This window comes from Solanum lycopersicum, chromosome 7 (assembly GCF_036512215.1).
Source record: "Solanum lycopersicum chromosome 7, SLM_r2.1".
NCBI classification, from domain to species: Eukaryota; Viridiplantae; Streptophyta; class Magnoliopsida; order Solanales; family Solanaceae; genus Solanum; species Solanum lycopersicum.
In genome coordinates, this window is record NC_090806.1 from 4334388 (window position 1) to 4352501 (window position 18114).

The window sequence follows — 18114 nt, forward strand, 5'->3', positions numbered from 1 at the left end:
GTATCAATAAAATCACTCAACTTTTATATTATTAAAAATCGCTCAACGAAATTTAAACGTTGAGTGACAATTTTGAGATATTTACTCCGATAAAAAAAATAATACTATATATAAAAGTGTCACACCTTTGGATCAAATTAGCCAAGAAAACAAGAAGTGAATGGGCTGAATCTTTGCCTAGTGATGTTTTATTTGAGACAAATAAACATAAAATGTAAAGAAACAAACACAAAATATAGTCAAAATGAGAGATGAAATCATTAATTATTCACTAAAACATGTTGTCTGTGTATATGGTGGCATAGCCCACATTTTCACAATTATTTGTTGGTGTTTAAACCCTACAAAAACAAATTTAATGTCTTTTCTCTTGCTTTTCAAGTTTTTCACTTTTTACATTCTTTTTTCTTTTCTTTCTTGTTCCCTCTTTTTATTTATATATCCAATTATATAATTTAATTAATTAAAATTAGGAAACAAGCCAATAGAAAAAAAAATATTTTTTGACTATAAGAACTTTTACCTATTGATTATTTCATTTAAGTATTTCTGGTATAAGAATTTTCACCTGTTTATATTTTATTCATGTAGTTTCAAATGACTAATTTCACGAGGTAATAATAAAATTTACGTACACTCTATCTTTCTCATAATACATTTAGTTAGATTTTATTGAATATGTAGAGTAAATGTTATCTAGAAAATGTAAGAGATTCAATTCTTTTTACTTTATTCCTTTTGTTAGGTTTTGTCATTTAGAGAAAATCTTAATTGTTACGTTCGATCATAATCTACACGAAACTTGTTCTCTTTTCTTCTTTTTTTACAGGATTTACTCATCACATAGAATGGATAGGAGAAATGTCTTTCAAGTTTAATTACCCAATAACTATGGAAGGACATGAATAAAGAATTATCATCGAATTTATTTAGATTCATTTAAACTCAATATTTTTAACCCGTGTATAAGCTTATACGACTGATTACAAAAAATCTTTAAAATTAAACTAATAAAATTTAAATTCTAAATTCAATTCTTTAAATTTTGACATTAATTATTTTTAAACTAAACTTTAACTAGGCTCATATATATCAATATGACAATACATATCAAACTTTTGCATTATTTGATCATTTTAGATGCACAATTAAAAACCAATAAGCTCACAAAAAACAGTAAGTTTTATACTTTTCCACATCAAATAATAAAATCTTAAATTAAAAGTTATCAGTAATTAAAGGATCAGAAATACTACTCCCTTCCATCCTATTTACACAAACACTTTTCAAATTTTTAGATTCAAATAAGTATATATTTGATCGTAATTTTTCATAAATCTTTTACATATTTTGAGTTTTCAATCACTATGATTTATAATATTTTTTTACATAGTTTTTAAATATATAAATTTTATTCAAAAAAAATTTGAACATCTCATACCAGAATTCACACTCAAAATTCATGTCACATAAATTGAAACCAACGGAGTATTAATCTTTTATTTGTTCTACTTAACACTTTGTTTGAATGGTTGTTATGTATTGCTTTATAATATATTATATTGTATTATTCAAAATGAATACAATGTATGAATAAATAGTATCATTTTTCCTTGTTTTATAATATCACTTATTCATAAATTTAAATGATAAATCTACGAGAAAAGTACGGTACGAGGTAGAACTTCTATGAAAAAATCATACGTAAAAGATGAATAGAATATTAAGTGATAAGTAAAAATAAAAATGACAAAAGAAAACATTAAGGTAACAACGCGATCACACCACATCAATCATTACATAGAATGGATCTTTTTCTTTATTACCTAGCAATAGACTTTAAACTAAGTTACAATATAATTTAAATAACAATCAAAATAAACACTATATAAAAACTAACAATACAATATAATACGAAACACCATGGTTACAACTATCCAAATTAGTCTAATCTAGCAAATTTGTTGGTACATTTTGACTATATGTACAATAATAGAGTCAAAAGGGGGACCTTAATTGTAATGTTAATCTCCTACTCCTAGTAGGGGACCTATCTACTATAATATGGAATTAAAGAGTCTTAATTATCAATATCTTTATCATAACTTTTGACCTCATTGAAAATTACTTGTAACACAATGTCCACTCAATCTTTTTATAAAAAGATAATTAAGTGTACACATTTTTTTTCCTATATGAATTTTCAACATCATTCCAACCATTTGTGACTAGATTCAATGAAATTGTTTTATTCAAAATTATACCATTATGATAAGGTACAAATATATTAGGACCATTTGAGACTAATTAGTCTTTGATATTGTTCAAAAGCTACAAATTTTAGGTGGTCCTTTAATTTCATGAATATAAACTATCACGCGGAATACATGACAAATGTACAGTAGCTTTCACGGGTTCAATCGAAATCAGTATATAAATAGAATATAAATGTACGTATAAAAGTTGTTTACTAGATAACTCTTAGGAATAATAGCACTTTTCATCCCTATATGATTGATAAATTCTGACTTTAGTCCTTAAAAAATTTAGTAAAACACATTTAAACCTTCAATTATTAAAATGTATATTTTTGGTCCCTTTGGAAGAAAATATGTATTGATTGAAATACTTTTTTAAAACTATATTACTACCTAACAAACATATATAGAGTAATTAAGTGGTGGGTTAATCAATAACCATGTAAAATTGTAAATTTTTGCAAAGCATATAGGTGAAAATGCATATTTTAAATAATTAAAAGGTAAAATCTGCTCAGAGATAAAAGCAAAATTTTGAAGTTTATATATTCAAAATACTAATTTTTTTAAGTGTTTAGATTCTAAATTGATAATTTTATGTACTCAGTGAATTTCTTACTACAAATTTAGTTGTTACATTAAAATTAATGAAATTTGTTTAAATCTGTAATCAACACATTAGCTCTGCCCAGAGCCTATTAAGTCGATATGTCACAAGAATTAAAATCATAATAGCTCCACCCCTGATCCTACTTAGTCGATGTCATAAGAATCAAAATCATAATAGCTCCACCCCTGATCCTACTTAATCGATGTCACAAGAATTAAAATCATAATTTATTACTCTTAATTGAAGGACCAAAATTGCTAAATTTAAAATTTCAAATATATAATGAATTTAGTGCTAAAATCGTAAAAAAAAATAATTAAAATTTATTTAGTTAATTTTTGGACCGACCCTATTAATAATTTACACGTGTCATCAAGCCAAATAGATAAATTAAGACTAATCATAATAGACAAGTAATTATTTGTTGGAATATGAGTGACACATTAATGCCACTCGTGTAGGCTTTTGAAACAATCACATGCAATGCACGTGACCTTTGTTTCTTACTAATATAAATTTGAAAATAATATAACATAAGATATTTACTAATATAAATTTGAAAATAATATGACATAAGATATTTTATATTTATATTTATATTTAATTAGAAGGGGACAATAATGTCGAGTTCATTTCTTGCAACATTAGTAATGTCATCTATCTTGTGTTGTAAGTGATGCAGCCATTACATAAAAATATATATTTTATTTTATTTATGGGACCAAAACATAAACTTAACAAGAAATTAATTTCTCTAGCACATATTAGGAACATATGTCTCCTCATTTTTTTTATTTTTGAAAATATTATTTTTCGAATTTTGGATCTTTCGAAAAGTATTTCTACCTTAATAAAGTAGGACAAGATCAGCATACACGTTATTTTTTACAATTTTACTTGTGAAATTATATAATAGATTATTATTATATAGTATAATTTAGATTTCAAGAATAAAATTTTTTTCATTTATAACAGTGAATAGGATATGAAGACTTTTTAAAAATTTAAAAATAAAATTTATATACTATATTAAAATGTAAAAGAATTATAAGTCAGAATAACTAATAATTGAAAATACTTATAAGCCATATAAAAAGGTAAATAAAATTACTATAACCCCTCTCTATCAATATGAGTTTGCTTATACTAACTATTTTTTTGTTATTATATATATTTTCGAATAAAGAAGAAGGATTGCAAATAATAATAGGCTAAAACTTGTTAATTTATAGAGAATTTTCGTTCACTATTGTTATTTAATATTATTTTCAAAAAAAATATGATAAAAATAATTCGTTTGACTCTAAAAAAAATCGGATCAAATATATATGAAATTTATCTTTATGGGACCAAACATAAACAAAACAAGAATTTTCCTTTGTCTATATTGGGTACATATGTCTCCTAATTATTTTATTATTCTTATTCTTATGTTTATATTCTATCTATTTTTTTATTTTTTTTTTATTACGACATGAAGACACATCCTTGTTTCTTCCATGGTCCTTACTTCAAATAAAATAATCAATTAATAATGTATCATACATTGTTTTATTAATCCAAGGCTAAAATTAATTAGCTTAATGGATGCATGTAAACATAATTAAACACGATTTAATTTGTTTATTCTTTAATTATCGTTCATCTTGTTTTAATATTTCGAGTGTCTTAGGTTTTATTGTTTTGGATAAAATCGTTTAGATTAACAAGAAATGGGATTGATTATCATAGGAGGAGATATTAGTAAATAATGGGAATCTTTCTTCAAATGCTGATCGTAAAATAGCAATATATTCAATATAATTTCAAGAAAATGAATAAGCAGGATTTCATTATTTAAATTAAATGCGGACAACATTTAAATATTTTAGCATTTAAGTCATTTTTAAATATTTTAGCACTTAATTCATTATATTATTAAAATTTTCAATGTAAATCTAATATCTATATTGATAATTTTTGTCAAAAATATTAGATTTTTAAAATACGGATGGATGGTAGAGTAACAATACATTCAATATAATTTCAAGAAAAGAGATAATTACCACTCCATTATTTAAATTAAATGGGGACAACCTTTAAATATTTTAGCACTTAATTCATTATAATATTAAGAAAAAATACGCAAGTACCTCCTCAATCTATGTCCAAAATTTTAAAGACACACTTATACTATACTAAGGTTCTATTATCCTTCTGAACTTATTTTATAAGTAATTTTCTATGCCTTTTCAAGCCTACGTGGCACTAATTTAAAAAAAAAAAAAGAAGTCAATCAGCATTGAACCTACAAAATAGTGTCACATACGCCGAAAAGTGATAGAAAATTATTAATAAAATAAGTTCAGGGGGGTAATATGTCACGACCCAAATCGGGCCGCGACTGGCACCCACATTTTACCCTCCTATGTGAGCGAACCAACCAATCTAAACCTTAACATTTCAATATAATATCAACAGAAAGTAATGCGGAAGACTTAACTCATTAATAAAATCAATAACTATTATTATCCCCAAAATCTGGAAGTCATCACCACAAGAACATCTATGATCAAATGACTAAACTAAGAGTATTCTAAAAGCTAAAAATACATAAGAAGCTAGTCCATGCCGGAAGTTCAAGGCATCAAGACTTGAAGAAGAAGATCCAGTCCAAGCTAGAAGCATTAGCTCACCCTGAATTTCTGATGTAGTAAGACTGGCTTGAATTACTGTTGAGTCGAAGACGACGGCACGTTTGCTGCACTCCACAAATAAACAAGAAGAAAACATAAAAGTAGGGGTCAGTACAAAACACGGGTACTGAGTAGATATCATCGGCCAACTCAAAATAGAAAACAGTATATATTAAGCAATATCATAAAATCAACTAATATCCTTAGCATGCAGCATTTACAATTATCATAACCCTTGGTTACAACACCAAGCACATTAATGAGGACTCACGCCTCCTCATCATACTCATTTGGGAATTAGGTTCATTAGATTTGAATATATTATCATCTTTCAAGATTCATTATCTTTATTCCCCTCGTGTCGGTACGTGACACTCCGCTCCTCATATACTATCCTGGTGTCGGAACGTGACACTCCGTTCCTCATTCTATCCTGGTGTCGGAACGTGACACCCGATCCATATTCTATCCTGGTACCGGAACGTGGCACCCGATCCATATACTATCCTGGTGTCGGAACGTGACACTCCGATCCTCATATACTATCCTGGTACCGGAACGTGGCACCCGATCCATATACTATCCTGGTGTCGGAACGTGACACTCCGATCCTCATATTCTATCCTGGTACCGAAACGTGGCACCCGATCCATATACTATCCTGGTGTCGGAACGTGACACTCCGATCCTCATATACTATCCTGGTACCGGAACGTGGCACCCGATCCCCTAATCTCACTACTTTCGTTCATCAAGCCTTCTTTTATACCAAGGCATCATCATTAACAAAGTAGATTAGGGTTTCTTTTCAAGATTCAGGATTCAATAGCTTCATCATGCTTATTATATCATAATTACATAATCACATCATTCATGCAAGCATACAATCAAGCATATAGAAGGGTTTACAATACTACTAACACATATCATTCACTATTAAGAGTTTACTACGAATAGCATGAAAACCATAACCTACCTCCACCGAAGAATTGCGATCAACAAGCTATCTTCTCAGAATCCTTGCTATCCTCTTCGTTTCTCTCTCTCTCTACTCGTTCTCTTTCTTTTTCTGTCTCTCTTTGTTCTTTCTTATTTTTCTTATTCAAACTCTCTTTCTTTTACCCTAATTAGTATATAATTAAGAATAAAAGATGGCAATAATAACCCACTAATTAACTTAAGATTACCTCTTTTAACCCCCAAGTAATTAGACTTATTAACATTAACCCACTAACTTTATAATTAAAGCAGGAATAGTCAAAAACGTCCCTTAAAACGTATAAAGAAATCCGACCCGAACTGGGATTGCGTAGCCCGTGACGGGCCGTCGCGCCTGCGACGGTCCGTCCTGCTGTCCGTCGCATAGTTCAGAGACCCAAATTTCCACCAAGGGTCTGTGACGGTCCGTCCTGCCATTCCGTTACGAAGTTCAGAGAGTCGATTTTCAGTACCCAATCTCAGATTTTCTAAGTGTTTTGAAACGAGACCCTGCGACGGTCCGTCGTGCCCATGACGGTCCGTCGTGGGGTCCGTTGCCTCAGCCTGTTTTTCCAGAAATAAAATCTGCTGCTCAAAACGACTAAACAGGTCGTTACATAATAGGACCTTAGTATAGTGTCTCTGAGATTTCGAACATAGGTTGACGGGGTACTTATCCATTATCCCTAATATTAAAATTTTCAATGTAAATCTGATATATATATATATATATATATATATATATATATATATATATATATATATATATATATTGTCAAAAATACTAGATTCAGATATGATCATAAATATATATGACTTATTTTAGATCATAAATTATAATTGTTTCCTGAACTTAATATTAGATCAAACTAACTCAAATAATTAAAATGAAATAACTATATACTATGTTTATTATTTTATTTATTATATATCTTACTATTTTATTGTCCATTTTATATTATAGTTTATAATTTATTTATTTTTAATTGCAAAGTTCAAAGACATGCAAAATGCAGTGAATGCAGTATACAACAAACACAAGTTCAAACTTCAAAGCATGTCTAGAGGGAGGAATACAAATTTACATAAAATGGGAACTTTAAGGAACCCCACTTTTCTTTTGGCTTTCTCTTGAGCCTTTGAGAGTGTGTGTCAATATTTTATTATTCCATCTGTATTAATTTATTCTCGTTTCGTTTTTATTTATATAATTTTAAAAAAATATATACTCATGTAAATATTGATCGATATAGAAGAATCAAGTGAATAATTTATGTTCATTGATTAAATTTTAATTAAAATAAATTAACTTATGTTTATTAATTAAAAACATAACTGCTACTAAATATTAAATAAGAGTAGAATAGTAAACTTACATAGTTTCTTAATGCATGTGAAATATAAAATTGTCACATAGGAATAGAAGAAATACGATGTATTCTTTTTAGTCAATTTTTTTAAATAAAATAAATATTTAATAATATTACCAACACTTTAAAATCTTATTTATTTGATTTTAGAAAAATCACAAATTAATGTTTTATTTAAAAATTTATCTTTAATTTTTTTTTAAAAAACAATATTTTAATTTTGCATGTCTAACAAATTTAAGGATCTCTAACTTTAAGTTTCAAGCTTTAAATTCTGACTCTGATATTTAAGGTATGAACTCAATTGAATCTAATAATTTTAATTTAGACTGATTAAAACTATTCATTGATTTTTTTATTTTAAAATATTAATAATTTAAATAACTCATAATTCTAAATTTATAAATTTTAAATTTTAATTTTAATTTTACTTCAAATATGTATTATCACCCAAACATAATTTATTTTACTGTAAATTTTTGTTGAGGAAAAAAGAAACACTACACATTTTTTTGCCTAGGAGGGCTCAGAAATCTAGGGTTTTGGATGGTATTGGAGTTTAGTCTACTTGCTTTCACGCTCCTCACAATGTGTGTAGCTTCACACTCTTCCACAACTCTATATTATCGAATAATTTAGATATGAAATTCAAAAAAATAGAAATTACGAATATTTTTAACATTTATCTCTAATAATTAAGCATATTATATAAAACATATTTCAATTTTGAGTATACATATATTTTAACTCATTTTCATCGTGTCGATTGAACACATCAATTAATTTCAAAAGGCTTATGTAGACACCTTCAAATTTATGTATTACGTCAGGTTTGGGTGTATAAGAACGACGAAAATACAATAAAAATAAGCTGTGATTTCATCAAATTAAAGTATTTAAATGTACATTTTAAAATTTAAAATGCTTACTTATCAGCTAAGATCAAAACTGAGTCTTGGACTTCAATTTTAATTTTTATCTCTTTTGCGATAATTGTGTTATCGAACTAATTTTATATATCTCAACTAATTTTATAAAGCAAATAATAATTGTAAATATAAATAAGAAGAATTGCTTAATATTTTTTTTTTTTTTAAATAATAGAAGCAAACTATAATCCTAAAAAAGGTGAATACATGAAGTTGTGCATGCTCAATTTAGAACCATAAAAAGAAATAGAGAGGACAAGTTTGAACAATTTCTGACTGAATGAAATGCTGCATCAGACAAAACCATTGACAATTTTGAAATAATATTTATGCAATTAAATCACTTGGGATAGTTTTGTCAAAAATATATTTTACTTTTTTATTTTTTGAGAGAATTTAAGAATTAGTTTTTTAGACATGTAGTTTATATATATATATATATATATATATATATATATATATATGAAAAACATTTCAAGTTCTAGAGGGGAAAAAAATAGGATTTAGGCCAAATTTTGATATTTGAGATTTTTTTAAAAATTAAAATTATTTTGATAAAAACGCTCATTATAGTTTCGAAATAAATTTTATTCTTAGTTTGTTGTTCAAAATTTATACTATGCAATTTTTATCCAAGCTTACTCTATATCACTTCAAATCACTAATAATAATAGTAGTTTTTATATAATGATATTTTTTGTTTGTTTTCTTCCTCTTTATTCAAGTTTATAGTAGTTATGTTTGTCGTCATGACTTTTTGCTCATAAATTCATAAGCGAAGTTAAAAATTTTAATAAGGAAGTTCATAATATGTAGAATAGATAGCTGAAGGTGGTTCGACATGTACTATATATTCATATTAATTTTTTTTAATTATACATAAATAATATAATTTTACGTTGAAAGGGGTTCAGACCGAACCCCCTTAATGCAATATAGCTCCGCCCCTGCTTTCATTATAAAATGATAATATAAATTTATGAATATAAATTTGCAGTGAAACCGAATAATTTGAATAGCACAAGGTAAGGTCCATTTGAGAAATAACACTCCTTACTATATTTTTTTTAATATTCAAAACTCAAATTTAAAATCTTTAAATATAAGAAAAATCAATTTCATTCACTGTTTTGAGTGTGTAATTTAAAATCTTTAAATATAAGAAAAATAAATTTCATTCACTGTTTTGAGTGTGTTGAAACAACCCAGTTAGTCAGTTTGAGCAGTAGAATCATTTTTGATAAATACTTACTGGGTCGACGGATCACGCGACGGATCGTCATGGTCACGACGGACCGTCATGGACTCCATCGTCCCATACTTGTGCAATTTCTTCTGCTGCTCTCTTCACTACCCTCGACGGCAAGTATGACGAACCATCATAGGCACAACGGTCTGTCGAGCGTCTTCGTTTCAAAACACTTAAACTCTTGGAATTTGGGTACTGGGATTATTTCTCTGAACTTCGTGACGAACCTGCAGGACGGACCGTCATAGATACGACGGATCGTCACAAGCTGCGTAACCCCACACCTGGTCGGACTTCCACTAAAATTTTAAATGGGTGTTTTGGACTATTCATAATTATAATTATGAAATTAGTGGGGTAATTTTAATAACTTATTTAGTTGGTGGTTAAAGAAGATAATAGTGAAATAAATAGTGGATACCACTCACGACTCGTTTTGGGTCGTGACAAATTTAAAATCTTTAAATATAAGAAAAATCAATTTCATTCACTGTTTTGAGTGTGTATTAGTTAAAACTCAAATAAAAAATAGGAAAACATACAATAACTTTCTTTGTTTATAAAATATCACTCTCTCTCTCTCGGATCTATATGTCTCAATTTATGTGATATTTTCATTGTTTGAGAGTCAAATAATTTTTATTTGACTAGAAATTAACGCACGAAATGTTCAATTTTTTTTAAATAAAATTTATATACTCTTTGTAAATGAAAAAATCTTTTTGGCCAGAATGATATTTTATTTTTTGAACATTTTTTTTTCTTTTAAATTTAATACATTTTAACTAAAAAAATAAAATAAAGCTTATTTTATTTAAAAATAAAAAAAATAATATACTTTTTTAAAATTGCTCGCAAAATTTTGATCAAATTTTCTGATCATTTAGCATTACCCTTTACAAATTATATAAAAAAAATATTACAAATCACAATAATCAATAATTCAAAAGATCTATCGAAAACTTACTACCAAACTTATTCGAGTATCGAAAATCAAAAAAACCACATAAAATAAAACGAAAAGATAAAATATATATATATATATCCTCATATAAAGTGGGTGCATGCACGCGCATTGAATGCGTGTTGTACAATATACAAATTAAATAAAAAAAAAACACAACATTAAATAATAAACAAGTTATTGTCTGCCCAAAAAAGGATTCTTAGTGTCCATTGGGTCGGCTAAAAGTATAGCAATGATAGAGACATACTCTTCCCCCTTATTCACTTCTTTGTCTAATAATTTTTTTTTTTTCCCCCACCCCCCCAACCCCTCCATGGGGTGGGGGTGGGGGGTGGGGTGAAATAAATATATATATATACACAAAAATATTATTTATTGAATAACAAAAAAGTAATTTAATTTTGTTAGAACTATGATGGAGCTTCAATTGGGGCTTGCACTATGTGGAAATTCAACAAAAGGGTATAATCTTGATTTGAGTAAAGGAAGATCAAGTCAAATTTTTGATGTTCAAGATGAAAATGATGTCAATGTTCTTCAAACTTTGCCTTTGTTGCTTCTTTGGGACAAACATAATGATGATCATCAAAACAATGAACATAAAAGGTAATACTTTCTAACAATCATTTGAATTTTTAGCGCTCTCGTTTGGTCGTAAATTTTAAAAGTTGAAATTCGAAAGTTTTGTGAAAATTTTTGTATTTGGACATGCCACTGTAAGAAAAATGACGTGGATTTTTCTGGGAATTAGTATAGAAATTTACAGGAAAATAAGCTTAAAGCGAATTTTCATACATTCTTCGTGTAATTCAAACTTTTTTTTTTGTAGTTTACTCATTTTTGTGAGTAAATTAAAAGTGTTTTGAGTCAATTTTTTTGAAAATTTGGAAGTATTTAACGATTAAATTTTATGGTTAAATAGATATTTTAAATAAGAGTTAAATTTATGTTCAAACGTGAGTAAATTAAAAGTGTTTTGAGTCAAATTTTTGAAAATTTGATTAGATATTTTAAATAAGAATTAAATTTATGGTCAAACGCTAACTTTTATTATTTGAAATTTTTGATGGAACAGAAAAGATATTGGTGATGAAGATGGGGTGGTGGGGTGGCCACCAATTAATTCATTAAGGAAGAAGCTCTGCCACCGTAGCCGCCGCGGCGCGATGAATTATGTCACGGTGGAGAACGGCGGCGTTGGCGGCGGCGGCGGCAGTGGTGGCAGAGGATCAATATATAAGTATGTGAAAGTGAAAATGGAAGGAGTTGGAATTGCAAGAAAAATTGACTTGACTCTTTTTCACTCTTACAATAAACTTACTGACACCTTAATTTCCATGTTTGGAAAAAGTAAGTGTAAATAATTTTGCGTAATCTCGAATGTTATTAGTTTCGTAAAAATGTAAAATATATTTATCGAAAATATTATATATTATATTGAATATGTTATTATATGCTTCAGAAATCGACTATTTATTCGTTTAGTGATTTTGATATTGAACATTTTTAAAATAGGAATTATCGGATAAATTCAATATAATTAACGTTTTTATAAGAATTTACTCTTTCATTTCTTCTTTTGAGTTGTATTCGAAAGAGAATTTAGTATTTCTTGATCGTGAATATTTATTTATAGGTAGTTTTTATTTTTGGGGGAAAATTAGTAAATTAATTATTCTATTTTTTTTTTTAATTACAGGTAAAGAAATTGGTGATGTTTATAAACTTACATATCAGGATAAAGAAGGTGATTGGCTTCTTGCTGGTGATGTACCATGGAGGTATGTATAAAAAATTAAATCAATTTTTTTAATTTTTTGTTTCAAATTTTTTTATTTTATTAAATTTTAATTAATTTGGAAATTTTTGTGATTTTTTGCAGGACTTTTGTTGGGTCAGTGCAGAGGCTAAAATTAATTAGAGATGAAGATTATTGATTAGTGGAATATATATTATTAATTATGAATCTCCTCTATATTTTGTTTTTACCTTTTGATGTCTACAAAGATGTAATCTCAAATAGAGTTTTTGTCTATTTTGTGAAGAACTAGTTTATGACATACTCTCTTTAAGTATTGACCAAAAAAAAATAAAATTAATATAGTCTTATTATAAAAAATATTACACACATTTTCCCTAAAAGAAATTTTAGCATACATTCACTTAGTTTTCTTTTACCTTTGGTTGTGTTTTAGCGATAATAATATATTCGGTATATTTTTGTAAATAAAATTCGAGAAAAAGTGGAGTGTATGTGCAAATCTTATCTTTGAATTTGCAAGGTAATTGTTATTTTTGATAAAATCCTCATAATACTAAATAAGTTTGAAAATTTTTGTTTAATTAATTTAGTAGTTAATAAATTTATAGTTAAGATAAATAGTTATTGAGGCAAATGGGATGAGTTTAACTTAACGATATTTCTAAAATAAGAGAATTGTTTAAATCATTTAAAAGAGACTATCAATTATTTTATCTATTGATGTGAGCTTTTTCAATACAAATCGAGACTATTTTATCATATCTTATCGAGTTGACAAACCATACAATACTTGGAATCTTAAAAAAGTATAAACAAAATCTTGAATATCTTAGAATTCACTTTACAAAACCCTTGGCTTCATGTTCGTTGTAACCTTTTTTTATTTTTCATCCAATATTCAATATTTATTTTGGAGCCCTGTTTATTTGAATCTCATTAGAAAGTCAGCTTAATATTAAAACTCAATTCAAGATTTTTGATTGAAAATGAAAAAATATTTACGTCAATTTAAGCAATATTCAACCATAATATTGAAGAACATGTTTGAAGATTATATGTTAAATAATGAATTTACTAGGAGTGACTAACGAACAGATAAAATCAAATACGTAGAAATAAAAAGATGAGTAAAACAAAAATTTAGACGCATACTAAGGTAGTATATTTGTAATATTAGGCAAATCACATAGTCTAAGGGATAAATTACTTTATATCCCTACTCTTTTACTATTTACCAAAAATTTTCCTTTTTATAGTATTTCGGATACGTAATATTACAGAATGATATTTAAATTAAAGCAGACGGATACTTTAATTTTTTATTTGTTATTATCAATTACAGAGTAAAAATTTTTAGGGATGAAAAAGTTCAAATTTTGATTTTCAACATAAAGCAAGTTAAGTATCGTTAGGTGTATAAAAGAGATTTTTAAATTTTAATAAAAGTGTAAAAAGATATTGAGAATAGATAAAGTAAAATATAATTTAGTAATTATTTCATATACTATTGGGCATAATTTTCTTCTTGTTAGAAGCAAATTGTAAAGGCCCATTGGGCTTAAGAAAATGGGCTTGGAGTGTTTGATAGCCAGCTAGCCAGCCCATCAGTATGAGGATTTTTACTTATTAGGAATTATTATTAAACTACACAATTTTACTTTATCTAATTCCAATATTTTTCTATTATTTTTATTAAAATTCAAAAATCTCTTTTTTACACTTAATGATTTTTAACATATTGTTTACGTTGGAAATTAAAACTTGAACTTTCTCATCTCCAAAAAATTTACTCTGTAACTGATAACAACAAATAAAAAATTAAAGTATTCGTCTGCTTTAATTTAAGTATTGTTCTGTAATATTATGTATCCAAAATATTATAAAAAAGAAAATTTTTGGTAAATAGTAAAAGAGTAGAAATAGAAAGTAATTAATTATGAGATTTTAAATTTAATTTTATACGTATTTTTAAAAAACAAAAATCTATATAAATATAAATATTGAATCAAAATTATTAAGTTTGACCGAATTAGTAAAATCGACCTTTTTAGCTCCACCCCTATTAGGAGGAAAAATAGAAAACATTAACAAAGATTTTTGGATAGGAAATTACAGAATAATGAAATAAAAAGTGGCTGCTAATTATTGGTCAAAATATATTAAATTAATCAACCGACTCTTTTGGGAAGAAGACGTGCACAAAACCCTAAATATTATGCTTGATCCCATTAATCATATTTAATTGACTAATTAACCAAATTATGAAGTGAAAACTTTATCTTTTTGAGATAGTAACCTTTATGTTATTTTAGTTATCGATAAATTTTAATTTTTAATTAATTAAAATAAGTGTGTTTGCTCTTGATAATTGAGAAATATATTACTCGTTTTAACTACTTTAAAAGTATATTATCTTTAAAAAAATAGCAATACAAGTTTAATATAACACCCACAAAATTGAATAGCCAAAGAGTTTATAAATAGGAAAAAAGTGTATAAAATTGTAAACTATTAATTTAAATTAAATTTTATAGTCATCATTTATTTTAATTGTAATTTTCAATCCACATTCTTTTTTTGTCATCTGATTCGATATAAAATTAGTCGTTTTATACATTTCAGTATAAAATGTACAAAATTTGTTTGTGTTTTTATAAAGCGAGAAAAAAGTATATACACAAATAAAATTACATATATTTTCGTCCAATACACTTATAAGTATATAAATACAGATCTTATTATATAAACTACAAGGTGCAAATGAATTTATACAAAACTGAAGAATTTTGTATAAAATTGAATATTTCTAACGAATTATACAAACTAAAAGACAATTATACAAACTATAGCTATAACTTATAAATCGCTCGATGAAATAAGACATATGAGTGAAATTTACCAGTGAATGAAGCAAAGTAATTGAGGTATTAAGAAAATGGAAAAAAAAAAGTTGAAAGAATTAAGATATTTATAGATAAAGGTGGGTCGAATCATCAATGAGATATCAGTCTAAAAATGTTAGACTTTAACCTTGTATCAAGACCTAGTTTTAACTTTCAAGGTAGACATTTTTATGGAGTATAAACTTTTCAAAAGATAATAAAAGCATGTAAAAAGTTAGCCAAATATCAATTTAATTTTGTAATAAAATTTATAAGTTAAAAGACAATTTCATATAGATAATTTACATCAGGACAATGTAACGTTCGAAGGAAAAAGAGAAAGCTTATAGACAAGCCCTATCTGTTAAACAAAAAAAAAGTCGACCTTAATGATCTAACGGTATAGAGTTAAAAGGGCTAAGATTCAAAATTGATGTTAAACTTTTTAATTTTTTAAACTTTTTAATTTTTTAAACACAAGTTGACTTAAACAAAGTTTCATTATTAGTATCTTTTCATGTAAGTGGCGTGGCAACATCTTATTGGTTGAGATATTTAACTCTCAGATTATATTAATATTAATTAAAACCCATTAGAAAATAATAAGATATTCCAGTATGTACTATATTCTTGAGGGGCAAAATCGTCCTTTCATGTTAATATCCATATATCCGGAAGACGAACCACGTGGAGCACCGAACAATTACACGTGCTGACGATGAAGAAAGGGTATGATTCAGTACGAGCAAGTCCATGGTAACAAGCTGGAATTTCCAGTGTTACACTGACACGTGTCAATCGTTTAAATAATATATGTCTTAGCTTCTTAATATTATAATTATATAGTAATTTGCCCTAAATAATAATTACATCTAACTTGCAAATAATTCCTTACTAATAGTTATATGTTAAAAATAATAAAAATATTGGTACTTGAAATATTTTTATTATTTTAACATGTATTTGACGATTTGTCATTATCACATAACTCAAGAATCTCTAATGAATGAATTATTGAGAAAATAAATTTTTGATTCTTTAATCAATATTAAAAGGAAAACAAGAATATAGACATTTCGTAAAAAAATTATTTAAGTTGTAGTAGATTATACAATTGTGACATATATGTTACATAAATTATACAATTATAATATATGTCAGAGGGAAAAAATTCAAAATTTTCTTAACAAATTCAAAAAGAAATTACTCTTGATTCATGAACATGAAAACAATTATAACTTTTGAACAATATATAATAGATATCTTCAATAAGTGAGAAACTTCATAAATATATATATATATATATATATATATATATATATAAATAGATAGTATGTAAGCTTATACATAGATTATAATACTTTTAAGTTACAAAATTTTATATGAAATATCAGAATATAAAATTTTGAAACTGAGTACAATAATTAATTTCTACACAATAAATATACCTACTATATGTTTATATGTTAAATATAACTAAAGATAATAACTTTGCAGAAATATAAACAACACAGTTTAAAACATATACTCAAAATAACATTTAACACCATAAGCGTAATTTAATGAGTGTAAAAAAATATCAGCATATGTAAAAATAGAATGAAATAGAAAAGGAAAATTCAAGCGCACTGAATGCACAGTGTATACCTTAAGAAAATTATTTCCCTCTAATACCCGAGGTTTAAAGAATTAGATCCTCTTATGATGAACAATTTTATTCACCAACATATTGATACAAAAATAATGATGTCAGTAAGCAACTCAACAAGAACAAAGTACATAAATATTTAATTGCGCACAAGAAGTTCATAATATTTGTTATTTTAAAATGAGAGAAAATTCCTATATTTATAGACAACAAATGTTGGTGAGAACAAATAATTATTCTGCCTTATCGAAAAGGCTACAATTTTTTGAAAAAGTCCGAACGTTTCGAAAATGTCACAATCTTTCATATACGTCACATCATTTCATAAAAGTCACAATTTTTTTCATAAAAATTATAACTTTTCAGAATAGGGAAAGACTAATTTTAAAAACAAATAAATTAAAAAGAAATCTTGATATGTGGTGATGCCACTTACGAAAATATAAAATTCATATAAATATTGTAACTATACACTTATTGATATCATTTATAGTGTTGAGTTTTTTTAGCAATCTTTCTTTGATTACTAACAACCACAAAAACAAGCAAACCAACCAACATTAAATTAAATGTCATTTTCATACTTTAAGATCCACTAATCATTTGTATTATAATTGGAAATCTACCAACAAAATACAGGTATTTTATTACTATATAGTATATATTATAAAATATATTTAAGCCATTTTGATTGGTGTAGTGTATAGACCTTATCATGGTAATTCATGTACACAATCTCCACTCTGTTCTGCCATTTTCAAAGCCTGTTTAACCTGTCCTTCTTCT

The 18114-nt window shown here is 26.5% G+C and overlaps 1 protein-coding gene across 1 annotated transcript; it reads left to right on the forward strand.

Moving 5' to 3' along the window:
* Positions 1-11448: 11448 nt before the first annotated feature.
* On the forward strand, positions 11449-12973 carry LOC101055555 (IAA35). Its single transcript, NM_001279169.1, is given in 4 exon segments — positions 11449-11642; positions 12112-12386; positions 12736-12817; positions 12919-12973. Coding segments are annotated over 4 exon segments (606 nt in total).
* Positions 12974-18114: the final 5141 nt, after the last annotated feature.